Raw genomic sequence first — 27939 nt, forward strand, 5'->3', positions numbered from 1 at the left:
TGGCCGGTATCAAAGACGTAGCTGGCAGCAGATCGCATCCCTTGAACGGTGCAGATCGGAAAGGAGGGGTTCTCTCGTCGGAGCTCCTCCATCCACGGCATCTCCTAGTGCCATCTCGCCCAGCAAAAGATGGGCGTTTTCGCCTCCTCTTGCCTGTGTTCGCCCAGAGGAAAGGGAATTTGCCGGGGAAGCAGGATCCCCTGGTCCGAAGACATGCCGACCCACGGAGGAGGGTGAATGGATGGATGGGATCAAGGATGGATGGAACAAGTGGAGGGCAAGACATGGAGCAGAGAACGGGACGGATGATGGAGAGGGATGGAGCGGAAGATTGGATTGACGGGTGGCGGGACGGCGGGATGGAGAAGACGGGCTAAGGCAGGTCATGGTCAAGGCGTTGAAGCCCTGCGAGGCTCCAAACTCGCATCTCCAGGTTGCTTCGGAGGACAGCCCGAAGGATGGAAGGGGAAGAGGCCGATATAGTATCACGACATACACATACCGAAGAAATAGGTAGGTAGACATGGATATGGTTACTTCAACTTGGCATGGGGGATGGGGAAAGCTGGGACCAAGAGGAGAGGCCAAACGTAAAGCTCTCTCAAGCGCGGCATTCCGTATGGATGAATGGGACGTGTCCAAGCTTCAATCAACCAACCCTGGACCTCGCGCATCGGCGGAACAGGCTCGAATCGCAAGGTCCAAATGCCCGAGATGCCCATGGGCAGCGGCACCTGGGGCGCGGGAGTGACGCCGAGGGGATGAGGGCTTGCCCACCCTAGGCTGGCAGTCCGTGGAATCCATGAATTTCTGACTGCTCTGATGCGCCCCGGATGGTGGCATGTCAATGACGGGAGCGTCGTGCAAATGCCTGGAACCTCATTTGCCTGCGCTGTTTTTGTTGGCATGTGCTTTCTCGTTCCCCCATTTCATAAGTTAACTAGTAAAAACGGTAGACAAATCGGTCCACGGTAGGGTGGTGTGCGCCCGCCTGCGTCGGGTTCGGGGTCTGCACGCCGAAGACGTAGTAGGAGTTCGTCTTGGTCTTAGACATGGAGTGGGCGTCCATGGTGTTTTGGGGGCGACGAGGTCGTTTTTTTTTTCTTCAGCACACAAAGAAGAAAGTTTGATAGATAACGCAAAAAGCTAGATATTATCGACCTATCCAAGCGGATTGTCTGGATTTCCCATGTGATATACATCTGCCATCCAACCTCTCAATAGACGCCAGCACAACACAATTGATGCACCCTTCCGCCATCCCATCCATTCTCGACTCCGTGTAGTGCACCCTTGCTCATCAAAACCCCCGCCAGCGTTCACTCGAGCGCCAGCCATCAACATCATCAGCATCATCGGTCCCCCACCCTGCTACGCATAACCCTGTGGGCTTGCTCCCTGGACCCTCCGTTTTTGACGCCGCCTGTGTCTCCTCGTCTTCGCAGTGCGACTGTGGGCTGGGCTGCTCTCCTCCGCTGTGCGTCCTGTCTGCTTCTCCTCTCCTCACTCAACCCGAGAGCTGGAGCCCTACACTACGTACCCCCCCTCTCCCCGTCTTCCCCTCACACACACCCCTCCCCCGGTACCTAGCCTGAACCATCTACGCACGCCGTAGCCGCTCCATTGGATTTTTTTTCTCTTTGCTCACCCATTTTCCTTTCGTGGGGCTTGGATCAAGCTGCTTGCTTTGGACCTAGCTGGACCCAGTCGATTGACTCGAACCGGGCAGACCCCCCCAGCAGACTGCCAGTGCTGGGTGAGCTGTGACTCGAGTTGGCTTTCTCTGAGCTGCCGAGAGACCGAGTTGGCACTGCTTTAGCATTGGTGACGGCTCCGGACATCTATTCCCATTCTCCCACCCTCAGGTTGCTCCCCATCTCTCCTCCTTCCATAAAAGCAGACCTGTTGCCCTCCCCCTCCAACTTTTCTTCCCTCTCGCCTTCCCTCTTCCTCCTACCTCTCTGCTCTGTCCTCTCGCGTTCGCCCTTCCCTAGTATCCAACGTGCCTATCCTGCCGCTGCAAGCCAGTCGCCTTTTGATACCCTTTCGCTTTACTGCCCTACTCTGGTAAAGAGGACCAAGCATCCCTGGTAAGTTGTGTGCTGAGTGCTGCCCACATTGCATCCCCCATTGCTTCAGCACCTTGTCTGGATACCCCGCCTTCTTTCCTACGACTATGGACGACATGACCCGTGCCTCCGACCTGAATTCAAGGAGAATCGACAAGCGGGCCATCGCTGCCAGGAGAAAACGACACGACCTGAACTGGCGACAGTCCCGAAATCACATGCCACCTTCTCAACCGATAGAAAACAACGACTCTTGTAGCGGAGCCAATGCAGCAACCATCTCTCCGGTTTCGCGGCTTCTCTGACTGGCGTGGCGCTTGTTCCCATGTTCAGCCAGTGGTGGCATCGCCGAGGTGACGTCCTCCCCAGGCGCCTCCTAGGGGCCCCTTGTCTTAGCCGCATGCATTGTTGGCATTGCGAGGGCTATTATTGGCTGTGCCGCCCTGCAACATCCCACTCTGCACACCGGGGCAAGGGGGCCCGCCCGGGAGACCACCGACTTGGCCACTCTGTGGGTCGATGGCCCAAACAAGATAGCTGTGAAAGCTTGGCTGATGCGGCTGCGTGAACCTCCTCTGGCACTGCATCGTCTTGTCTTGGAGTGGACAGTTGCCGTGATCCGTTGTCGGGAGCAATGTCCGCAATGGAATCAGCTCACCGGCGACTCATGGTGCGGCACAGAGTCAGTGTGGTGGGAGCCACCGGTGCTGTTTAGCGGGGCAACACGGCCGCATCTTGTGTGGTTGACGGATTGAGTTTATCGCAAGATACCCTTATCAGCGCCACTCCCGAAGCCGGAATGGGAATCAATGAAGGATCCATCTCGCACCAACCTCGGCACAGTTTGTGGGGATTGGCAGCCTGGAGGAATAACCTTGGATTTTTATTGCCCGACCACTGGATCTCGCTGCACAATCCATTCTACCTGTCGTATTCATCCTGTCCCCTTACCCATGCTAATTCCAAATGCTTAGATCTCCGCTAGAGTTGCTACTGCTGCTCTTCCACTGAGGAACCCCGCGATCCTCCACCCCACCAAACACCCCCACCAACCCCACCTAGACCCGGTCGACACCCTCGCCTAGCATGGGCTTTAACGAGGAATTCGACGACCGACAGATCCATATCGAATCCGAGCAACAACCATACATCCCCTATGAGTATCAGACTGATAACAATGACTCGTGGGCTGGTGCCTTGCCGGTGAAGCAGGGTCTCTATGACCCTTCTCTCGAGAAGGATGCCTGTGGTGTCGGCTTTGCTTGCCACATCAAGGGCAAGCCTAGCCACAAGATTGTCAGCGATGGTGAGTTTTTCGTCCCAAGTGTAGTTGCAACAAGACTGACCTCTTGCAGCCCGAAACCTGCTCTGCAACATGACCCATCGCGGTGCTGTGGGTTCAGATGCTCGAGATGGTGACGGTGCTGGTGTCATGACATCCATTCCCCACCGGTTCTTTATCAAGAACTTTGAGAAGGAGGAGGACATTAAGCTGCCTCCTCTGGGCCAGTACGCCGTGGGAAATCTGTTCTTCAAGCCCGACGAGGAGACTCTTGAGGAGTCCAAGAGGCAGCTGGAAGATGTTGCCGAGTCGTTGGGCCTTCGAGTCCTGGGATGGCGACGGCCCCCCGTTGACTCGACTCTTCTGGGTCCCGCTGCCAAGTCTCGCGAGCCCATTATTGCTCAGCCCTTTGTCGTCCTTGCCTCCGCCTATGGTGCTGGCGTTGCTCCGGAGATGACTGATCCTGAGCAGTTCGACGATCGCCTCTTCGAGCGACAGCTGTACATCCTCCGCAAGCGTGCTACTCAGAGCATTGGACTGCACAACTGGTTCTACATCTGCTCCCTTTCCAACAAGAACATTGTTTACAAGGGTCAGCTTGCTCCTGTACAGGTCTACTCTTACTACCACGATCTCGTCAACGCCGACTACGAGGCGCACTTCGCCCTGGTGCACTCTCGTTTCTCCACAAACACCTTCCCATCTTGGGACCGTGCTCAGCCTCTGCGATGGGCTGCCCACAATGGTGAAATCAACACTCTGCGAGGTAACAAGAACTGGATGCGCGCCCGTGAGGGTGTCATGCAGTCTGATATCTTCAAGGAGGAGCTTGAGCAGATGTACCCCGTCGTCGAGGATGGCGGCTCTGACTCTGCTGCCTTTGACAACGTTCTTGAGCTTCTGACCATCAACGGAGTTCTCTCTCTTCCCGAGGCTGTCATGCTCATGGTCCCCGAGGCTTGGCAGGGCAACCAGCACATGGACCCCAAGAAGGCCGCATTCTACGAATGGGCTGCCTGCCAGATGGAGCCTTGGGATGGTCCCGCTCTGTTCACCTTTGCTGATGGTCGATACTGTGGTGCTAACCTGGACCGAAATGGTCTTCGACCTTGCCGTTTCTACGTCATGGACGACGACCGTATCATCTGCGCTTCCGAAGTCGGTACCATCCCCGTCGAGCCTGAGACTGTCATCCAGAAGGGCCGTCTCCAGCCTGGTCGCATGTTGCTGGTTGATACTCAGGCTGGCCGTATCATTGACGACAAGGAGTTGAAGGAGGCTGTTGCTAGCAGACACGACTTCCGAGCGTGGCTTGATAGGGAATTGATTACCATGCCCAAGGTCCTCGAGACCATGGAGCAGGCCATGGACCTTGCGCCCAAGTTGGACGACAAGACTCTCCAGGCTGATCCCCTTCTGCTCTCCTTTGGATATACTCACGAGCAGGTTAGCTTGCTGCTTGCCCCCATGGCCGCCGATGAGAAGGAAGCCCTTGGTTCCATGGGTAACGATGCCCCTCTGGCTTGCCTGACCCAGGCTCCTCGTCTGCTCTATGACTACTTCCGACAGCTCTTTGCCCAGGTCACCAACCCTCCCATTGACCCCATCCGAGAGTCCATTGTCATGTCTCTGGAGTGCTATGTTGGCCCTCAGGGTAACCTGCTGGAGATGGACCCCTCCCAGTGCGGCCGTCTGCTGCTTCCCAGCCCCATCCTCTCCATCCCGGAGTTCAATGCCATCAACAACATGTCCTCCACCTACTCTGACTGGACTGTCAAGACTATTGACCTGACATTCCCCAAGAACCAGGGTGTCCAGGGCTACATCAGCCACCTCGACAAGATCTGCGAAGAGGCTACTGCTGCCATCGAGGCTCGGGACCGTGTCATTGTTCTCTCTGACCGTAACACTTCCCCTGACCGCATTCCCGTCTCTGCTGTTCTGGCTTCTGCCATGGTCCACCACCACCTGGTCAGCAACAAGTGGCGATCCATGGCTGCCCTGGTTGTTGAGACCGCCGAGGCTCGTGAAGTCCACCACATGTGTGTTCTCCTCGGTTATGGTGCGGACGCCATCAACCCTTACCTTGCTATGGAGTGCATCCTCAAGTTGAACCGTGAGGGTCTTATCAAGAAGAAGCTGAGCGATGATGCTCTTATCCGAAACTACAAGCACTCGTGCGACGGCGGTATCCTTAAGGTTATGAGCAAGATGGGTATCTCAACTCTTGCTTCTTACAAGGGTGCTCAGATCTTCGAGGCCCTCGGTCTTGACGAGTCCGTTGTCGAGCGATGCTTCAAGGGAACTGCTTCCCGTATCCAGGGCCTGACCTTCGAGCTCATTGCTGAAGACGCCTTCCGATTCCACGAGCGTGGTTTCCCCTCGCGATCCACCGTTGGACCTACTGGCCTTCCCGAGTCCGGCGAGTACCACTGGCGTGATGGCGGTGAGCCTCACGTCAACGACCCTACCTCGATTGCCAACATCCAGGACGCCGTTCGAACCAAGAACGACAAGTCCTACGAGGCTTACTCCCGCTCCGAGTATGAGCAGATCAAGAACTGTACTCTCCGAGGTCTCCTCGACTTCAAGTTTGAGGACTGCACCCCCGTCCCCATTGACCAGGTTGAACCCTGGACCGACATTGTCCGCCGCTTCTGCACTGGTGCCATGTCTTATGGTTCCATCTCCATGGAGTCTCACTCTACCCTCGCTGTCGCCATGAACCGACTTGGCGGCAAGTCCAACACTGGTGAGGGTGGCGAGGATCCTGAGCGATCTCAGCGTCTTCCCAATGGTGATACCATGCGCTCTGCCATCAAGCAGGTCGCCTCTGGTCGTTTCGGTGTCACCTCCGCCTACCTGGCTGACTCTGACGAGCTTCAAATCAAGATGGCTCAGGGTGCCAAGCCCGGTGAGGGTGGTGAGCTTCCTGGCCACAAGGTCTCTAAGTCGATTGCTCGCACTCGTCACTCGACTCCTGGTGTCGGTCTTATTTCGCCTCCTCCTCACCACGACATTTACTCCATCGAGGATCTGAAGCAGCTGATCTACGATCTGAAGTGCTCCAGCCCTCGATCCCGAGTTTCCGTCAAGCTTGTTTCTGAGGTTGGTGTTGGTATCGTCGCCTCTGGTGTCGCCAAGGCCAAGGCTGATCACATCCTGATCTCTGGCCACGACGGTGGTACTGGTGCTTCCCGATGGACTGGTATCAAGTACGCCGGTCTGCCCTGGGAGCTGGGTCTGGCTGAGACTCACCAGACTCTGGTCCTCAACGATCTCCGTGGTCGTGTCGTTGTGCAGACTGATGGTCAGCTCAAGACTGGTCGCGATGTCGCCCTGGCCTGCCTGCTTGGTGCCGAGGAATGGGGCTTCGCCACCGCTCCTCTCATCGCCATGGGATGTGTCTTCATGCGCAAGTGCCTGGAAGTTAGCACCCTTGTTAGGACTTCTAAAGGCCCCAAGCCTATCTCCGAGATCAACATAGGCGACACCCTATATGACCCCAACGATCATCCAGTCCTATGCATTGGTGCTGCCCCTATTCAGCAAGGCCCCTTGAAGGAGATACACTATCAGGAGTTTGATTCGCGGAAGAAGGTTTCTTTCAAATGCACCCCTGACCATATCCTCCCGCTCAGAACCTTTGCAACCAAGCCTTCGCTTAGCAGGGATAGTGTCACTTGGTTCACTCGCTGTGATAGGCGCCATATTGAACGACAAGGAGATAGGCTTCGCCTTGATGACCTTGTTGATACTATCTATCGAGACTTGATGGATACACATGAGGATGAATGCCCCGATCAAGCTACAGCTCATGGCTACATTGATACCATTTTGACACGACACTATCACCAAGGAGCCGATGACCGCTATTCGAACAAGATCAACGATGTTCTATCTCGAATGGCCAACAAAGAACTTGAGAACAATCCAGATCTTGTTCGTGAGGCTATTCATGGCGCATTGGACTTGTACCTGGAGAACCCCCCCTACATTTTTGATGATGCCCCCGACTATGATGATGCTCCGGTCATTGACCTTGGACCTGACTTCGTGGAACTTCGCGATGCAACCCTGGCAAGCACCACTGTTGGAAGCACCTATCGAGCCAGTGCTTCACTAAGTTTGCCAGGCTCCCAGGTGCAATCTCAGTCCCAGCACTCTCAAGCGGCATCTCAGAATTCGCAGCATCCTTCCCAGCACTCATCTCAGCGGTCCAGCGCCATGTCCAGACAGCCATCCCATGCTACTGAGTCAGGATCATCCACTTTCATGGATTCTTCAGCTATTTCCCTATCTGAAGAAGCTATCCAGCGTTTTGCCCGGGTCAAAACATCTATTGAGCGCAGGCCTTGCTCCTGTGGTGGTATTCGCAAGATCTTCCGTCAGTTCAGCTCAGAGGAGCAAGCCCAGCTTGTTCATTCATTGCTTCTTACTCAACATGCCCATATGGTTGATCCATATGTTGTTCGCGATGGTGAGGAGTTCAACGTTAGTGTTGAAACCTTTGAAAACTATTGCAACAAGGAGGCAAAGCGTATGCATCTGAAGCTGTATCGTGCCCCCTTGGCTTTCACCTCGGCTCCTGATGCTCAAGACGCAAGAGATGCTTCTCTACCTCTTGACCCATACTATCTCGGACTCTGGCTTGGTGATGGCGCAGCAGATGCCCCTATCATTTATGGTAGTGACCTTGAGACTCGAGTTTGGTTATCCAACTATGTTGATCGCCTCAATAACTCTAGACCAGCTGGTACTCGGCCTTTGAAACTTAGAGAGTATCGAACGCAGAAGGCTAGCGACAATCTGCGTAACTCTGAGTATACAGCTTGCGTCGATGTCTTTCGCTGGTCAATTACCTCAGACGCTGAGGGCGAAGGCCAACCATGGAGTCCCATTCGAGATGGATTGCGAACCCTTGGACTTCTCAACAACAAGAGCAAGGGTATTCCCAGCTGCTATCTTCAAGCCAGCAAGGAGGCCCGTCTTGCAGTCATTGCTGGCCTCATTGATTCTGATGGTTGCTATGTCAAGTCTCACAATACCTACAGATTCATCCAGCATACTGAAGGACACAAGAAGATCGTGGAAGATGCACGCACTCTGGCTATGAGTTGCGGGATTTCAGTGACCGGTGTTGACTTTGGGGTGCCACTCACTAAGTGGCAAAACAAGTATGGGCCGAGCTTCCAATATGTGATCTACTTAGGGAAGGGATCCCAGGACTTTCAGCATCATCTGCTGATCCCTCGCAAGCGGATGGACTTGAAAAAGGCCTTCTACACTCATGATGCTCGGCCTTTTACTATCACGGATATCCCTGAGGGTGAATACCGCGGTATTCAGGTTTCTGGAGGGCTATTTCAGCTCGAGAACCGCCTGATTACTCACAATTGTCATTGTAAGTCATTCTGCTGATTATGAAGGCTTCAAAAGCTTTATTCGGCTTTTCTGGTGCCGCTATAAGTCGTTATAAGTACTAATTAGAATGCTAGTGAACACTTGCCCTGTTGGTATTGCTACCCAGGATCCCGAGTTGCGCAAGAAGTTCAAGGGTACCCCTGAGCATGTCATCAACTTCTTCTACTATGTCGCCAACGAGCTCCGAGCCATCATGGCTCAGCTTGGTTTCCGCACTATCAACGAGATGGTTGGCCACGTCGAAGTCCTCAAGATGCGCGATGACCTGCGAACCAACAAGACGGCCAACATTGACCTGTCTCTCCTCCTGACCCCAGCCCACAAGCTCCGACCTGGTGTCGCCACCTTCAACGTCCGAAAGCAGGACCACAAGCTTTATGTCCGACTTGACAACAAGCTGATTTCTGAGGCCGAGTTGACCCTCGACAAGGGTCTGCCCTCAAGAATCGAGTGTGATATTGTCAACACTGACCGAGCGATGGGTACCTCCCTCTCCTACCACATCTCCAAGCGTTACGGAGAAGCTGGTCTGCCTCTGGACACTGTCCATGTTAATATCAAGGGTTCTGCCGGTCAGTCCTTCGGTGCTTTCCTTGCCCCTGGTGTAACACTTGAGCTGGAGGGTGATGCCAACGACTACGTCGGCAAGGGTCTGTCGGGTGGTCGCCTGATCATCTACCCTCCTCGCTCTGCCGTCTTCAAGGCTGAGGAGAATATCCTTATTGGAAACACTTGCTTGTATGGTGCTACCACTGGTACTTGCTTCTTCCGCGGTGTTGCAGCTGAGCGATTCGCCGTCCGAAACTCAGGTGCTACTGCAGTTGTTGAGGGTGTCGGTGACCACGGCTGTGAGTACATGACTGGTGGCCGCGTCGTCATTCTTGGATCTACTGGTCGCAACTTTGCGGCTGGTATGTCTGGTGGTATCGCCTACATCTTGGATGTTCACGGCGACTTCATGTCCAAGCTCAACGATGAGATGGTTGAGGCTGGCCCCATCGAGGACGCCACTGAGATTGCTTTCGTTCGCGGTCTCATTGAGGACCACCACCACTACACTGGATCCGAGCGTGCGGCTCGCATCCTGGTTGACTTCAACCGTGCTCTGCCTCGCTTCATCAAGGTCCTTCCCGTCGACTACAAGCGTGTTCTCGAGGAGGAGGCTGCCAAGGCGGCAGAGGCCAAGCGTGCTGAGTACAACCTGCCCGTCGTCTCGGGTGTTCACACCAAGAAGGCAGACAAGGCCGCCAAGCTCCAGGATCTCGAAGAGGCTGTTGGCGACAACGCCGCCGAGAAGAAGCGCGCCCTTGTGCTCGACAAGACTAAGGGTTTCATGAAGTACAAGCGCCGCGCTGAGAAGTATAGACCTGTGACCTCCCGTCTCAAGGACTGGGCTGAGCTCAGCTCTCGTCTGGACCAGGATGAGCTCAAGTATCAGTCAGCTCGATGCATGGACTGCGGTGTTCCTTTCTGTCAGTCCGAAACTGGTTGCCCCATCTCCAACATTATCCCCAAGTGGAATGAATTGGTCTTCCAAGGGCAATGGAAGGATGCTCTTAACCGTCTGCTGATGACCAACAACTTCCCCGAGTTCACTGGCCGTGTGTGCCCTGCTCCTTGCGAGGGTGCTTGCGTCCTGGGTATCAACGAGGACCCTGTCGGCATCAAGTCGATCGAGTGCGCCATCATTGACCGAGGTTTCGAGATGGGCTGGATGATTCCCCAACCCCCCGAGGTCCGCACTGGCAAGACTGTTGCCATCATTGGCTCTGGCCCCGCCGGTCTGGCCGCTGCTGATCAGCTCAACCGGGCTGGTCACCTCGTCACTGTCTACGAGCGTGCTGACCGTCTGGGAGGTCTGCTCATGTACGGTATCCCCAACATGAAGCTTGACAAGCGTATCGTTAAGCGCCGAACCGACTTCATGGCTTCTGAGGGCATCATCTTCAAGACTGGTGTTGCTGTTGGTGAAGAGGGTCATCCCTCTCTCAACGACCTTCGGGCTAGCCACAACGCTGTCATCATTGCTACCGGTGCCACTGTTGCTCGTGATCTGCCTATCAAGGGCCGTGAGCTCGACGGCATCCACTACGCTATGGAGTTCCTGCACAAGAACACCAAGTCTCTCCTCGACTCCGAGCTTGCCGACAACACCTACATCTCTGCCAAGGACAAGCACGTTATTGTCATTGGTGGTGGTGACACTGGTAACGATTGTATCGGAACCTCTCTCCGCCACGGTGCCAAGTCGGTCACCAACTTCGAGCTGCTGCCCCAGCCCCCGCCTGAGCGTGCCAACGACAACCCCTGGCCCCAGTGGCCTCGTATCTACCGTGTGGACTACGGTCACACCGAGGTCCGCCAGCACACTGGCAAGGATCCCCGTGAGTATTGCATTATGTCTGAGGAGTTCATGGGCGATGGTTCCGGCAAGGTCAAGGGCATCGTCACCGTTCGGGTGGAGTGGACCAAGTCTCCCAGCGGTGGATGGGACATGAAGAAGGTCGACGGTTCTCAGCAGTACTTCAATGCTGACCTTGTCCTGCTTGCTATGGGTTTCCTTGGCCCCGAGGCTCGCGTTCTCGGTGACGACATTGAGAAGGACGCTCGCAAGAACGTCAAGACGCCTCCTGGCAAGTACTGCACCAACATTGAGGGTGTCTTTGCTGCCGGTGACGCCCGCCGTGGCCAGTCTCTGATTGTCTGGTAAGTTACCACTTAACATCTGTTCTTTAGTGTGAACCAAAAGCTAACTGTTTCATCAGGGGTATCAACGAAGGTCGCCAGGCTGCTCGTGAGGTTGATCTGTACCTCGAGCAGTACACCAACCTGCCAGTTACCGGTGGTATCACCAAGCGCACCGCGCAGGAGATCTTCACCCAGATCCAGGTCGAGGCTTAGATAGATGACGCCATCATTCCGAGATGGTCTTTCTCTCGTGTTTTTTGTGGGCATGGGAGCAAATGGTTCAGCGATATACCCTGATTGTGGGACAATTGGAGCTCATGTAGGCTTGGGTTAACGGGGAACTGCGACTTTGTTGTTTTTCTATACCAATTTGTAGAATTGCGCGTTAGGCTGGATATATAAAATTATGATTTGGATTACCTACTTGTCTTGAATTATCTCTTAAGTGAAGTTGGCCGGCCACATAGGTAGTGGCATTGGTTCGATCATCTAGAGCTTATGCCCTTACCTAAACATTACCCTAACTTTGACCAGATTTATCTGGGCATTTAGATGACACTACGTAAATCCTATCCCTAAGCATTACCTCGCCTTTATACCCATCTCTTTATCTTACTTGGTGATGTCATGTCGACATTCCTCATCCAGGGGTCGTTGTAGTGCCGACCAGCCACTCCAGCGTCACCGCGCATACCGTATCCTTGGTCAATGGTGGTATTAGAACCTCTCATGCCAATCTTTCGATCATGTTTGATAATGTTGCAATTGTAGAATGGAGTATGTCAAGTCATCCAGCCCGACCGATATGCCCGTTATCTTAGAGTATCGAGAATCCAGCACGGGTTCCATCCCGTACTACCTCAACACTTGCCACTGGAAGCATGACGAGGAGAGAGCATAAGCAGCGCTCTTGTCGACATGGACGTGTCGCTATTAATTTTATCTTCAGAACTTTGTGATAGTTTATCTGCCGCACATTCTTATCTAGTAGCTCCCAAGGGGGCCCTCGATTACCACCCCGCCACAAACACCACCGAGTCAGTCGATAGGCAGGGTGAAGCTTACTCCGTTATGATCCATACTGGGTTGTTTGCCAGCAAAGCCGTCTTGATTTCTGGGACAAAACCCTTTCAGTGGCGCCCTCCTTGTCGCCTTTGGGCATTTCATTGACAAGATTTGGCTCCCTGTACTTGGCCATTGTCGCCCCCCCTTAACTCGTGAGCTAGAAACTATAAACATCGTTTGAAGATTTCCTAGCTGATCAACACAAGACAAATTCCGAGTTGACGGGACGACATAGTATATAATCATTTTTAAGGGGTATCTTGTGTCCTACATAGTGATCTCTGGAAGGTACTTACAACTTGAAAAAGCCCCTTTATCGACACACCCACTACACTTGTCCATACTGACGCAGTATCTGGACCGGCGCCATATTCAGAGGTGATGGGTCTTTCCGTAATTGTTTTTTGAGAACGGTTTCTCCCTCAGACATGAGTTCTTTGGATTTCTGGGTAGCATGTCTAATCGACAATTTGGTGAACACTCTTCAAAACCATGTGGAGAGGGATGGTTTAGGAAACCTTCGTCAATGGGGGCGCTGACCTATTTGCCTAGAAGAGCTATAGATTGACTTCATGGAGGGACTGGCTTCTTTTTCTTTTTGGGCTTGGTACTATGTCCGGGCCCTGTCCATCAGCCTTTGCAGCGTTCACTTTCTCACCAGACAGCATCGCGATCAACGACGTGTGCCAAAAGAGGTCCTTTAAGCGGACATTGAATATATCAGGACTGAAAATAGAAACATTGCTGGGGTGCTGTACATACCGGAAGATACTCAAAGGTCACTATGACCTCGTGATACTCATGAGATTCCGATTTCCATGAGACTCCAAGTTGATTCCACTGGCGTTACATAACAGGACCACGAGGACATAGGATAAAGCTGCTTGTTCCCATTTCTATGTAGTCTGCCGTTAGTGACGCTCGGGTTCGACTTCGTCCGCCAATTCGAGGCTGGCAGACTCGGGGTAGACTGGGTCTGGAATGCTGCAACTGATTTTGCCTCAGGTCTCGAGATGGATAGGACCCAGCTTTTACCACGAGCTGGCCTATCTGAAATATCAAAATGGGGCATTGCCTGCAGGTTCTTCTCGGCCAAGGGGGCTCTATGCAGCCAATTGTGTTCCTGCATGGATCAAAGACAACTGTCTCAGAGTTGGGGGACTACCCAATTTGAACCTAGGATAATACGAATGGCCCTGCAGAGTTTTCAAATCACAAGGCTCTCGATTGATTCTGTTACATTACTACGTGCATCTTCATGGGTTGGTTCAGTAGCTCAAGGGGAGGGTCGATGAGAACGTACCGGCGATTTGCCTGCTATCCGTAGGGAGTGTCCGAGGGAAGATGATGCTGCCATCAAACTATTGAAATATCTCGTGATTCTATATGAATTGGTTGGAATCAGAATGTCAACTTGGAAGAGCTCATCATCCGGGATACGGCTACATCTCAGATCGACACGTCGATGTCGATACACACTTCAAAGCTACACGGCTTTCTTGTCCACCAAGCACCTCCTTGCATCAGAATCAAAGACCGGAACCATCCACATCCAAAATACCTCATTGATGCAATGTTGAATGGGCTCAGTCTCCGCTGTGGCAAGGTAAACTGGGGCCCCGTCGTGCCCTCTTCCAGGGGCAGCTTAGCAACCGAGGACAGGCAGGTCGAAGATCTGGCACGCCAGTTCCGGCCCTCCGAATATTTTGAGCCTTCAATTACTCTACAGAGTGAACTATCTACGGCCGTAGAAGGCTGGTTGGGAGCTTGCTGAACCTGTTGTCTATTACCATCCTGAACCTGACGCGCCCAGACAGTCATTACCAACCGGAACCACGAGCCTGGGATGAAAGTGCGAGGCAACCATGTCCTAGCAAGTCATGGGCAGAACCGGGATTTGCGAATCTTCCGTGGCTACCTTGAGAGTATCAATTGTCACATTCAGCCGCCTCAGCCATTGGTTGCTCCAGGCTCTTCATCCTGGCGAATTCGCATATTCAGGTTTGTTCGCTAAGACGGCTGAGACTGAGGATAGCGACTTTGTACTTCTAAACAGAGACTATTGCCACCTGCTCCTTAAATTGGTCATTGCGGGTTGTGTTTGGTCCCTCTCCCTTGATCAACTACTGAGGACTGTGGGAACCGTTGCCCTGTGTCAGTCAAAGCTGATGAATTGTCGCACTGGATTCCTTCAGAAAACCAACTCGTCAATGGTTTGTCACTCGGAAACACGGTACACGGTTCAATACGGGGCACACCACACTGAGGCTAGCCGTGTTGACGCTAAAGCAACGGTACTCGGCAATCGTTTAGGTACGTAGTCGCTCTCGGTGGCAGATGTTCGTCTCAAGAAGCGCCGAGAAGGGATCGTGAGGTGCATTGGGTTCTCGCTTTGAAAAATCCTAGACGAAGGTGGCCTCGACAAGACATGTCGTGTGTGCCCTTGATATTTCGAGCTCAGTCTGGCGACAAGGAATAGGGGTCTCGTGGTCTAAGGAGGCAGGAATGCTGCCATCAAGAGACCATTTTCCTTCTCAGACAGGGTCAATATTGACGTCTTGAGCCGCTCACGTGCCCTTGAGATGGACGTCGCAATTGCGTTGCTTGGGAGATGGGCTATCGTCCCTTTAGGTCTAGTCCGTGGGCTCTAGCAGAAGCCAAGTTTCTCTCGACACGAGTGACATTTTGATGCCCGAGAGGTCAAGAACTGCGATGATTTTGCGAACCGAGGGGGTCACCGATGTAGACTAGCAACTGGATTTCCAAAATCTTCAAATGAAGCTATTCCCTCCCCTCTCCTTCACGTGCGTCAACCACAGCACCAGAATGCACGGAGCAGGAAGAATGAAAGCATGGGTCAGGTACCTGGAATCGGGGTGAATGCATGCCTACCCGTTGCGTCACTAACCCATTGGCGCCTTTGAGGTGCCGCACGTGTATAAGTCGGGGGATCTGATAGGGCAATCGGGGAGGGAAGAAGCAGCGGCACCAGCAAGCGACACCGGGACCCGCACTTCCCTCTGAGGACTAGCCCGACCCAGGGAGCTCAGCTAAGTTTGCAGCGGGCTGTCCGCTGCGAGACACCGAGGAGCCGCTGAGCTCGAGATGAATGAATTGGCTAATGCAAGTGGCTGGGCCGAGCTGCTAGAGCTGTTGAAAGGGAGCTACTGAGCAAGCCCCGGTGACACTTTGGGTACCTGCTGCAGGTGGTGGGCGCGGTGGCAGTGGGTGGGCTCCATTGTTGCGTCGTCTGTCAATGCTTGGTTTCACGTCGGTCGGCCTTTTTTCCTTCCATCGTGCCTACCTAAACAACCTGAACTTGCTCGAGTGGGTGCATTGCTCTTGCTCGTTCATTTTCCCTGTCTCGCGACAACGTGGGACCGTGGATCACGACTCTACTACTCCCTTGGGAATCCATCAATTTTTCTCTTTCTGCCCTCTCGTCCATCCTTCTCTCATCTCCATCATCTCGTCGCGCCTTCTTCGACTCGACACTCCTGCAGAACGACATCATCGTTGTGTCATGATCCTGTGACCCGACCCATCTCCCGGATCCCGTGTTACCTGCGCCTGCCATCCATTGATTGTCTCGCTCCGATCCTCCGATCCCGACGTGATAATCGCCCTACCCGGCCGTCCATTCTCCGCCGTCCGGCCGGCCTGCCTGCCTTGATAAGTGTAGTTGCTTCCTAGACCGTGGACGACCTGCCCCTCCTCGCCCACAATGCGCTTCGGTCGCACCCTGCGCGAGTCCATCTACGCGCCATGGAAGGACAAGTACATCGACTACGCAAAGCTCAAGAGCTTGCTGCGTGAGGACGTCGCCGACGACGACCGCCCGTGGACCGAGGACGACGAGACTCGCTTCTGCGAGGAGATCTTCAACAAGCAGCTCGAGAAGGTGGCCGAGTTCCAGGAGCAGCGCTTCAACGCCCTCAAGGAGCGCGTCGATTCCGCCTTTGAGAAGCTCAAGGAGCTTGCTCCCGTTGAGTCTACCGAGGATGATGGAACCATCCCCAAGGGCGAGATCTCGGCCTCCCGCTTGCGTGCTCTTGAGTCGGAGCTCGACGACATTACTAACGAGGTCCGCGAGCTCAAGAAGTACAGCAACATCAACTACACGGGCTTCCTCAAGATCATCAAGAAGCACGATCGAAAGCGGGGTGATCGCTACAAGGTCCGGCCCATGATGCAGCTGAGCCTCGCCCAGCGCCCCTTCAACTCGGAGACCGGCTACTCGCCCCTCCTCAACAAGCTGTCCATCATGTACTTTGCCATCAGGCAACAGCTCGAGGAGGGCGGAGACCAGCTCCCTCCTCTGGACCTCGAGTCCCAAGGCGAGACTCACAATGGCGAGCGTTACACCGCTCACAAGTGTAGGTTCCTTCCGAAGACGGGACGTTGCTTGGCAGTCGTACCGTGTCGTGAAACACAACAAAGTACTAACATGTCTCGGCAGTCTGGGTCCATCCCGACAACCTTCTCGAGGTCAAGACGGTCATTCTTCGACATCTTCCTGCCCTTGTTTACAGCGAGAAGTCTGCCAAGGAACTTGATGGTAGCGACTCGCCGTCTATCACTTCGCTTTACTTTGACAACAGGCAATTTGATCTCTATGGCGAAAAGGTCAACCGCCAAGCCGAGGCTACTTCCCTGCGCCTTCGCTGGTATGGACAGCTGACCACCCGCCCGGAGATCTTTGTCGAGGAGAAGACTGTGGATGACAAGGGCAGCAAGGAGCTCAAGTTCTCCATCAAAGACAAGTATGTCAAGTCGTTTGTGGACGGCGACTACAAGATGGACAAGGCGATCCAGAAGATGAAGAGGCAGAGTTTCACACCCGAGCAGGTGGACGCCTACAAGAAGACTGTGAATGCCATCCAGAACTTTGTCAAGGAGAAGGGTCTGAGTCCTGTTCTGCGGGCCAACTACGTGCGAACCGCGTTCCAAAAGCCTGCCGATGACCGCATCCGCATTGCCATTGACACTGATGTTGCCTTTATCCGCGAGGACACTCTCGATCGCGACCGCCCTTGCCGTGACCCCAACGAGTGGCACCGCCTGGACATTGACGATAGTGAGATGACCTATCCCTTCAAGAAGATGAACCAGAGTGAGGTCAACCGGTTCCCCTATGCTCTTCTGGAAATCAAGTTGAAGGAGGACGGCCTCCGGAAGCGCCCATCCTGGGTTGAGGATTTGATGTCTTCTCACTTGGTCCACCCCACGCCGCGCTTCTCCAAGTTTGTGCATGGCGTGGCAGTTCTATTTGAAGACTATGTCAACAACTTGCCTTTCTGGCTTAGTGACCTTGAGGGAGATATTCGAAAGGATCCTCAGAAGTCATTTGAGGAAGAGGAGCAGCGTCGTGCCCAACGACACGAGGACGTAATGGCGGTGGGCAGCTTGATTGGCGCGGGCGCAAAGTCGGGATCGTATAAGCCTACACAGAGCTCCCCGGTGAGCAAGTCATATCTGGCAGATCGCATGTCCAAGGACTCGATCGCTCAAGCCCTCAACGACCGATCATCTAGGGTCGCCAACGGGGAGGAGAATGGGGAGAGCAGCTCGCGACAGCAGGAGGAGCAGCAGGAGAGGTCTTATGGAACTCTCTCTTCGGTGATCCCGGGCTTTTCGCTGTCCAAGTACTCCAGAGCGAAGCGAGCATCGCAACAAGCCCTTCCCGAGGGCGTGGTGGCGCCAACTGAGTGGATCAAGAACGCTGGCGAGCTCAAGGTCGAACCCAAGGTTTGGCTCGCCAACGAGCGAACGTTCCTCAAGTGGCAGCACATCTGCATCCTTCAGGGCGGCCTGGCCGTTGGACTGTACACAGCAGCCGGCAAGGATACGGTTGCCTCTATCATGGGCCTTGTCTATGTTCTGATCGCCGTCTTTGCAGGAGCTTGGGGCTACGGCATGCTTAGGGTGCGCCGAACCATGATCTTGGAACGGAGTGGCAAGGACTTTGATAATATGATTGGACCCATGATCATTAGCGTCTCGCTGATGGCTGCCCTGATCCTGAACTTTTTCTTCCAGGTACGTATTGCTGGTACGGCAAGGGTCTATCAAGTGCTAACATCAGTCAACAGTATCGGGCAGCTTTTGGACGAATGAATGATGGTCAGGACGGAAGTGAGCCCCTGTCGGAAGACTTGAGGTAGGCGAGCATGAAAGAGACGGAGAGTGTAGTTTTGGTTCTGTAAGCATCGGATAGGATGGGCGTTGGATGATGCATTCTTTTGGTGTTTCGTTTTGACCGGTTTGAAGATGTTGGAGAGGGAGGCATCGGCCATTTTACTGCTAGACTCATATGTTTTCACCAGTTGTGATTGGTCTTGTGTTGAGTTTGAGTACCTAAATATGACTCTAGTTGTCATCGATAGGAGCCATCATGTCCATGATGTGAGCAGTGCTCTCGCCGTTGTTGAGCAGGGGACCTGCATCTATGGTCACATTTGCAAGACTGCCTGGAATCGGGCAAGTCCCAATCATGAGCCAAGGCTGTCCCCATCCAAATATAGCGTAGGATGATCAAGCCGAAGCATCCATCTTTGATAGAACCCCTGAAGCGCGCCATGCAGGCATGGGCTTGTTGATTGCAGCTCTTGCTCTCCACATTTATGAACTTGCATGTACCTCTATATGCAATGATTCATGGAGATGTGTAGGAGAATGTAGATGATACAGCTTGAACTTGTTCGCGGAGTAATTATTGCAATTGAACAATGAATCTTCTTTTGGTTTCAATACGGCAAAATGTCTTGCCCGGGGTGCCTCGGCGTTGAGGAACAATAGGCCTCCGGCGGCAAGGCGAGGCAAGGATGATGAGGCAGGCACGAAGGGCCTCTACGTGCATATGTGCTGCGCGTCCCCGTCCGTACCGTACCTGCCCTGTCTCTCTTTTTTCCCTGGCCCCCCATCCCATCCCATCCCTTCAATTATCCCGGACGGAAGAAAAGCCTCTTTCGCAACTTTACACTTTTTCTTCTCATCTGTCTTTTTCGAGTGTGACTTCGTGGTCTTTTAAACTTTCATCTTGAGGCGTGTCTACTACGGTGTTGCTGTGAGGTGACAACAACTCCAACTGGGTCTCCTCCCCCTCCGTCTCATATCCCTGTCACATCGGTCTCCAGAGAGCTTCCCGCTGCTTGGACGACAGCCTCGCCTCCACGATTGTCGACCTGCAAGTCGCGCCACAAAAAAACGCGGCTTCCCCTGCCCTGGCCGTCCATTTTGAGGCCTGCGTGCGCTGGGTGTGGGCAATTCTGGGCTGCGCATTTTCATCTCCCCTTCTCTTCCCGCTTTCACGAGCAATTCCCTAGCTCTCTCTCTCTTATCGCTTCTTCTCAGAGAAACAACCAAGACTTCACAGGAGCGGGGAGATCATGTGCAACGTCGAGTCCGTCTGCTGCTAACTGAGCTAACTCGGCGAGCTACGTACCGTACCCTGGGTTTCCGATTTCCCTTTCTACCTGAACCCAGTCCCGCGCGCCATCGGGCGTCGCGAACCGCACGACCTGCGACCAACACCTCTTTTCGCGACATCATCCTCCCTCCTCATGGGCTTTTCTCGATAACCCCATCCTCTTCGCCAGCTTCGCGAGTCGCCCTATAGCTGCGCTGTCGCTGCTCATGACATCATGACGGACCAAGGCGAAAAGAAGGGTCTCTGGAGCCTTTTCCGAAGAGCCAGTAGCAGGAGACAATCCACCAAACCACCGGTGCGTAGTGGCGTCTTCATTGTTCTCGAGCGCGCCGTACCTCGGCTTCTGCAGAGCTCTAGCTCTGAAATGCCAAGCCAAACTTAACTCGACAACCTCATCGCTCAAGAGTCTCTTTGCTGACTGTACGTCGTGGTTTCTAGACCAGGGAACACCTCGAGCCCAAGGAATATCACCGACCCCGCCGTGCTAGCAATGGCGATGCTATTCAACCCTTTCCTCAAAACTCTGGTTCTGCTCCCGATCTCAGCTACGAGAAGCGCCGCCCCGCGACCGCCGATGACGAATCTCGCGTCCGACGCCGGCCTAGAAGGCCGCGGCCCGAACCTGAGCCCGAACCTCGACAAGTGAGGTCTACTGGCTTCTTGAAGAAACCCCGTGGTGTAAACGGACGCACCACCACCACCACCACTGCCCGATCCCGTGAACCTCTTACCACCTCCTGGCCTCCCGAAGGTATCTCCATTGACGACGAGTTGCCGCCACAGCATGCCCTGGAACTTGTCGCCCGCGGCGCTCCCTCCCACAAGGGTCACAAACGTCCAATCCCCCATCACCCCGAAGAGTTCTTCTCGCTCTACACAACCTCTGGTGGTAATCGATCTAATGGCAAAGGCACCGATCATATGGATGTCTCCAACCTTCACGACTCGATGACCCAGCTGATGACCCTGCGACTGCTTGGTCACGGCCATGCCACTTATCCATGGGAAACACTCGAGCAGCCTAGCTACTCATTCTTCTTTGGTCACTTGCCGGGCACTATTACGCTCAACGAATGGGCCTCCATGTCGAGCGTCTTGCCTCCTGCTATCATGCTCCGCGACTCCGGCGTCGTGCCCCGGCCAATGGATCTTGAGAGCATCTTCGACCGATTACAGGAGCTGCGCTATGGCCTCGAGGATGATAACGAGGCTATGCTGTATCGCAACCTTTACAAACGCATTCTGAGGGACCCCGACAAGATCTTTAGTCCCCATCGGACCCTCGACAAGCAAATCACCGATCTCATCCTTGTCTTGTCGCGTCCAGAATGGATCGACTTTAGCAATCCGCGCAACCAAGTCGCGACCCGCTTCATCTTTGACAGGGGCGAAGAGAACCGCGAACAATACCAGAAGTTCTTCCATCAGCTTCTTCTCAGTCTCGAGCTGGAACTGCGCATTCAGTCGCAACAACATGGTGACTGGGCAAAAGAGAAGCTAACCTCTCAGATCCCTCCTACGATCCAGTGGAATCTGGCACTGGCTCGTCGGTGGCAGAATTTTGTGCGTGTTGACGACTTTGGCAAGACCCCTGAAGATAGTAAGTAGCCCGTGTTGGTAGCGACATGCTACGGAGCATGATATACTCCAAGACTTGGACTTTTCTGACACTGGTTGCAGTCCTTCTCCGTTACAAATTAAAGAAGCGCCAGATCAGGATGCTGAGGCGCTTTGCCCAGATGATGAGGTGGCCGAACCTGGATGAGACCCTTGATAATATGAAACAAAAAGACTCGGAGATGTCTTTGGATGAAGTCAGCTCCGATGCCTTTGCCTTTTTCAGCGGTCTCGTACTGCCTGGGGTGAGTTTTACCGTCCATGTCCCTGAAACTTATAAGCAGCGGTAGTTGTTGGCTTGTTTGATGCGTGAAGGCTGACTTGAGGAATAGCAAACGTTCCCCTTTCTTATCATGAACACACTCCTTGATCTCGACCCTGACAATGCCACCAATGAGCTGGCCCTCCTTTCACACATGCACCCTCAGTGCGGTTTCCAGTATCGAAACAGCTACACATACTGGTCCGCTACTTGCATTGTAGGCAAGGTTCTGGCGCCTACTTGCCACGGGGTCGCTGGGTGGGTCGGTCCCGCGCGGACGACGACAGATCTAGCTCCATCTCAGATTGCACGTATCCGCAGTAGAAAACCCAAGCAACGGATGAGTGACAAGGACGTGGAGTCGATGGGGGAGCGATCCGACCCGCTGGGTCCGCCGGCTGAGGTCTATCCCGTGGACGAATATCAGCCGGTAGCGCCGAAAGGTGGCCCTGATGATGCTGTTGACACGGTGCGGATAGAACTGCTGAGCCTCAAAGCTGCGGATCGGCCCGACGGTGCATCCCCCGCAAGTTCAGGCTCACGACTGTTTGATGCGACGGTGCAGTTCGCTATCGATGGGGTATCATGGCCGTTGCGGCTCATGTATGACGTATCTTTCGTGGCAGCATGGCCGTGCTCCGAGGGACCACATCCGCTCTTTTTCGACTACATATATACGGCCATCCGTGTTGACTCAATAGTTGGGGTACGGGACTGGGGAGGCCTTTACGGGGGACCACCGTCGCATAGTGTGCGATCGAGCCCCGGTCCAGGCATGATGCAGGGACCGTACCGGGATATGTTCAGCCATAGCTTTGGTCATAACCGTCTTCAGGGTCACCTATTCGACCATGGTGCCAACGAGGAAGAAGACGACGACGAGAAGGTGCTCGTGGTTGAAGCGTTCGGGGTGCGCGACAATGAGGTCCTCGCTCGAGCTTGGTGCTCGCATTGGGGCCTCAGCGCGATCGTAGCGGATGTTCAAAAGACATGGTGAGTTGGATACTGAGCTATGAAGCTATCATGACTTGAGCTGACAGACGTGCAGCATGGCGTGTGCCATCCGAGAAGCGTACGCGGCTACGCTTACAGTGGTGATCCTAGTAGAAGGACAGGAATACCCCAATGATGATTAATGACTGTTATGAAGTTATGTACTGTTCGCTTTTTCCCACCAGCGTTGCGTTGCGAGACTGGCTGGCGATGCGGGAACGGGTGCGAGGAGCGAATCTTGAGTCTCCAAGACCGAGAGGGACAAATAATGGGAAATCTGTCGAGGGTGGGCGGAGTTTAAAGGAAAGGGTTTGATTTGTGAATCAAGGGATAAGAGTAGGGCTCATCTGGCGGTGAGGGGGCCGTTGTATGAATGCTTGTATATTGATTGAGGGTTTCAGAGGCCACGCTCGGGCTCGGTGAAGGATCGGCCGACCTTGGACAAGGAACAAGGTTCAGCTGGGCCCCGAAAGTTAGTGGATAGTTTCACAACTCAAAAGAATAGTTGCTATAATGAGGTTGCCTGTAGCGGGAGTAGGTCATTCGCCGTGAAGGTCCATAGCTCTCAGGTGTTATGGGTTGAATCATGACCTGACTGAGTTATTCACCGCACCGGGCAGGTCCAGCAGGTGAGCATTCTCGGTGAGCGGCATGCAGCTTGCTATTGGCCAATTGGCTCTGTCAGCGCAATTGCTCAGTGGCCAGAGCCTACGGATAGTCCGGATCTGGAAGCCCGAGCCTCTGGGACCGTTCCATTGCCTGGATGCAGCACCCCGGCCAGAGATACCCGGAGGGGGCCTGAGCTGCATGATGTTAAATCAACCCCTCTGGAGATGGACGGAGAGATAGCAAGTGCATACTTAAGAGGACGGAGAAGAGAGCTAACCCGAGCCTCTAGGCAAGTCGGATAATAGCCGACCGGCTCGGCAGAGAGAGAAGCAGGACGGGGAACGCAGCCGGGTTTTTGTCTAATAGGAACAGACAATCCCGGCTCAGGTCATATTTTTTGCGAGGTCATCTGAACAAGAATGGTTTTTTTTTTTTTTTCCTGTACCCGCTGCGGTGCGCGCGGGATAAGGCAGGGGGAGACAACGACGAGCCGACGCCACATCACCCTCGTCTCACCATGGTTGCAGGCACAGAATGGAGGTTGACGGGATGTGTGAAGGAGAAGAGCGAAGACCGGAGGTGAGCGAAGCGGCAGCGGTGAGCGCCTACTGTGCGAGCGAGGAGGTGGAGAAGAGTGCTGCGTGTGTGGGTGCGCAGCGGCCGATCATGGCGAGCCGTGAGTCGCGCGGGTCGATAGACGTTGCTGCGAGGCTAGAGCAGTTATCGCATCGTGCTAACGGCTAGGCAATCGTTTGAGAGAGGAGGGAGTTGTTGTTGAGTAAAGCAGTCTAGTCAACAAAAATGTTTGATGCGAGTTTGTTTGAATGCATGACGGTTCAAAGGTGGGATGAAAGAGTGGTGTTTTCTGTGTGTAGCTCTTTCTTGGATCAGCTCTTTCCTTTGATCCCCACGGTCTCATGATTGGTCATCAGGCAGTTGAGGATCGCCAAAAGGAAGACGCAACAAGGAGGAGAAGAGGCATTGGAAAAGATCATCTGCTTCTTACCAAGCCAAGTCTCCTCCAATTCATCCAATTCGCCTTGTATCCTGTCACATTTTTGTTGTCCATCATGGGTTCTACAGCTGATCATGAAGTCTTCCCACTAGCTCCATCGGGCTGTGATGGACTGATGGCTCGTGTCGAGGGCCTTCGGCTCCGTGGAAACGATCCGCCCCCTCCCCCCAGGCAGCAGCTTTTCTTCACATGGGGGGATAGACGGCGATGCCGTCTTGGGCATTAGTCTTGGACTCGAAAAAGACCCTCTCTCTTGGCTGATGGTGGGGGAAATGTCGAGAGAGGAAAGAGAAAGACCTGAGCGACACACAAAGGGGCCGTCTATCAGAGAGTGCCGCAGGACAAGGACCGCCGCCACCTCACGCGCATGCATGTAGCATTCGGCGACAGCGTCAAGACTTGGCGGGAAGCCGAGAACAAGCTCCCGTGTGCAGGATTGGAGAGAGCTTTCTTTCCCAGACAGCCTCAACAAGCTTCTAGAGCTTCCCTTGGACGCTTGGCTAATGCCACACCCCCTTTTTCCCCTCGATTCGCTTCCTTGCCCCTGTCGCCTCTTCCCTGGTCTTGGACCCCGTGCCCCGAGCTCCAAGCATGAGGGCCCCGCCAAAAAGATGGCAAAATTTAGTGGGAATGGTGGGGGTTTTCGATGGGCGAGGGAGCTGTTTGCCATGATGGAGCTTTGGGCTCGCTGGCTCTCCCATCATGTCCCAAAGCTCGAGTCGCCTTTGGGCAAGGGGGTTTGTTGATTCATGGTCATCTGACGATCTCTAGCTAGGTAGGTATTAGAGCTCTTCCCTTCTTCTCTTGCTCTCTCCAACGTCACTCTTTCTCCTTACAAATCGTGTGTCTTGATCTCTTACAAAGAAACACCAAGAGAAGTCAACCACTCAACGTCCTCACGCGCACGCACACACCTCAGACATAACATCCTCTCATCACACACGCCTCCTCCTTCCCGAATCGAGACCTTCTTCGCGGGGTGACATCTCCGTTCAACGCCTCCTTCTCGGCTCCCCCTCCCCCTCTTCATCTTCCCCATTGGGAATCTTTGGCGCAGGCCTAGAGCTTATCCTTTCCGGTAACAAAAAGCATCGATTCGATTGCGCCCACCTCGATCGCACAATATGTATACCTACAACAAACCGATCACTGCCATGGAGTGAGTCCTCCTCGTCTTCCCTTTCTCCTCAGCTTTCAGATCTGCTCTCAGTCTTGCCCATCTCTGTGGAACGTATTTGGCTGACAGACACTCTTTTTGTCACAATGGATAGGCCTCCTCAAGTTCTTGTATGCGACTCCCGTCCTAATAACCTCAATTGGCCCGTTGCCAATGTCATGAGCCGTGACCGTTGATGGTGGCGGCGGCGTGCCAAGCTTTGAACCTTGGTTGACTGTTTGTGTAGGACCATTACATTGGTGTCGATGTTGGTACGGGCTCAGCTCGTGCCTGTATCATTGACGAGACGGGCGACATCAAGGCATTGGCCTCTGAGAACATCAAGCTGTGGCAGCCCGAGGTCGGCTACTACGTACGTTGGCCCGATCCTCGAGACATGACCTCTTCTAACCCTCTCCTAGGAGCAATCTACCACAGACATCTGGCAATGTATCTGCGAGTGTGTTCGCCGAGTCGTCAGCGAGTCGGCCGTCGACCCTACCAAGATCAAGGGCATTGGCTTCGACGCCACCTGCTCGCTTGCTGTTTTCACCCATGATACCGATGAGCCGCTGCCCGTCACAGGGCCTGACTTTGCCAATGATGGCAACGACCGGAACGTCATTCTGTGGCTCGACCATCGACCTGTTGAAGAGACCGAGAAGATCAACAACACCAAGCACAAGCTCCTCAAGTATGTTGGCGGCAAGATGAGCATCGAGATGGAGATGCCCAAGGTGCTCTGGCTCAAGAATCACATGCCACCCGAGGTCTTTGAGCGCGCCAAGTTTTATGATCTTGCTGATGCTCTCACACACTTGGCTACTGGCAACGAGACTCGCAGCTACTGCAGCGTTGTCTGTAAGCAGGGCTATGTCCCCGTCGGCGTCGACGGCAGCGTCAAGGGCTGGCAAGAGGACTTTTACCACGAGATTGGCCTCGGAGACCTTACCAAGGATGACTTCAAGCAGATGGGTGGTGTCAATGGGGTGGTGAGCCTTTTCCTTTTCTCATACGCCCTGCATTTTGAATCTATATACTCTCGCGCTGTTGTCGTAACCCAGACTAACGATTGAATTCACAGAACGGATCGTATGTCAGCGCTGGTGAGCCCGTTGGCACTCTGAGCCGACAAGCAGCCTACCAGCTTGGTCTCCCCATGGGCATCCCCGTTGGAAGCGGCGTCATTGACGCCTATGCTGGCTGGATCGGAACTGTCGGAGCCAAAGTCGAGCTTGGTGACGATGAACTCAACGCCGAGGTGCCCCACAACGATCTCTCTCAGGCCTTTACCCGTCTCGCCGCTGTTGCCGGTACTTCGACTTGCCACTTGGCTCTCTCCAAGGAGCCTGTGTTCGTGCCCGGTGTGTGGGGACCTTACCGTGATGTCCTCCTCCCCGAGTACTGGATGGCTGAGGGTGGTCAGTCTGCTACTGGCGAGCTGCTTCGACACATGCTCGACATTCACCCCGCTTACAATGAGACATGCGCCTTGGCCAAGGCTGAGGACAAGCACATCTACGACTTCCTCAACAACCACCTTGAGTTGATGGTTGAGAACACAAACGCACCCTCCGTGTCCTACCTGGGACGTCATCACTTCTTCTATGGTGATCTGTGGGGCAACCGATCCCCCATTGCCGATCCCAACATGAAGGGCTGCATGATCGGCCTGGACAGCGACAAGAGCACTGACAACATGGCGCTGTGGTACTATGCTACTATGGAGTTCATTGCCATGCAGACTCGCCAGATCATTGAGCAGATGAACAAGGCCGGTCACGAGATCTCGTCCATCTTCATGTCGGGATCTCAGTGCCAGAACCCCATTCTCATGTCTCTCCTGGCCACCACCTGCGGAATGCCTGTTCTGATCCCGCGATATGTCAACGCTGCCGTTGTCCACGGTGCTGCAATGCTTGGTGCGAAGGCTGCCAGTCACAGCAAGGAGGATGGCAGTGAGCCCGAGACGCTTTGGAGCATCATGGACCGCATGAGCAAGCGAGGCCGTCTGGTGGAGCCTCAGTCAGACCCTGGAGAGAAGGCTCTTCTCGATGCCAAGTATGAAGTCTTCTTGGACATGTGCAAAACTCAACAAGAGTACCGAAGCAAGGTCGACAAGGCCGTTGCCCAGTGGGGTGCTGAATTTGGTGCCTAAAACAAGAGAAGAGAGGACGATTGCAGTTTTGATGATAGAACAGTTGGGACACTCGGATTGGGCAAATGGCGTCGGATAATGGTATCTATATATGGTAGTAATGATTGATGGTATATATGTAGATGGATAGGGGAAGCTTTTAAAAAGGTGAAAGAGATAGAACAACGTTAAT

General features: G+C 53.9%; 4 protein-coding genes across 4 annotated transcripts; all 4 read left to right on the forward strand.

The window, feature by feature from the left end:
• Positions 1 to 3155: 3155 nt before the first annotated feature.
• LRP88_07757 (glutamate synthase (NADH)) lies at positions 3156 to 11676 on the forward strand (the record flags this gene model as incomplete). Its single annotated transcript, XM_083244274.1, has 4 exons — positions 3156 to 3375; positions 3425 to 8755; positions 8850 to 11481; positions 11541 to 11676. The coding sequence occupies 4 exons, from the start codon at positions 3156 to 3158 to the stop codon at positions 11674 to 11676; spliced, it is 8319 nt and encodes a 2772-aa protein (XP_083098768.1).
• A 4576-nt stretch (positions 11677 to 16252) lies between these two features.
• Positions 16253 to 18692, forward strand: LRP88_07758 (VTC domain-containing protein; the record flags this gene model as incomplete). The annotated part of the gene is made up of 4 exons (XM_083244275.1): positions 16253 to 16904; positions 16988 to 17996; positions 18063 to 18567; positions 18621 to 18692. 4 exons carry the CDS (start codon positions 16253 to 16255, stop codon positions 18690 to 18692), a joined length of 2238 nt encoding a protein of 745 aa, XP_083098769.1.
• Positions 18693 to 20171: 1479 nt separating this feature from the next.
• LRP88_07759 (uncharacterized protein) lies at positions 20172 to 22972 on the forward strand (the record flags this gene model as incomplete). Its single annotated transcript, XM_083244276.1, has 5 exons — positions 20172 to 20252; positions 20396 to 21557; positions 21638 to 21819; positions 21907 to 22829; positions 22885 to 22972. The coding sequence occupies 5 exons, from the start codon at positions 20172 to 20174 to the stop codon at positions 22970 to 22972; spliced, it is 2436 nt and encodes an 811-aa protein (XP_083098770.1).
• A 2744-nt stretch (positions 22973 to 25716) lies between these two features.
• On the forward strand, positions 25717 to 27767 carry LRP88_07760 (uncharacterized protein; the record flags this gene model as incomplete). The annotated part of the gene is made up of 4 exons (XM_083244277.1): positions 25717 to 25740; positions 25857 to 25982; positions 26035 to 26601; positions 26694 to 27767. 4 exons carry the CDS (start codon positions 25717 to 25719, stop codon positions 27765 to 27767), a joined length of 1791 nt encoding a protein of 596 aa, XP_083098771.1.
• Positions 27768 to 27939: the final 172 nt, after the last annotated feature.

Source organism: Fusarium phalaenopsidis, assembly GCF_050370095.1.
Source record: "Fusarium phalaenopsidis strain FUZ10S chromosome Unknown contig_32302, whole genome shotgun sequence".
Taxonomy (NCBI): Eukaryota; Fungi; Ascomycota; class Sordariomycetes; order Hypocreales; family Nectriaceae; genus Fusarium; species Fusarium phalaenopsidis.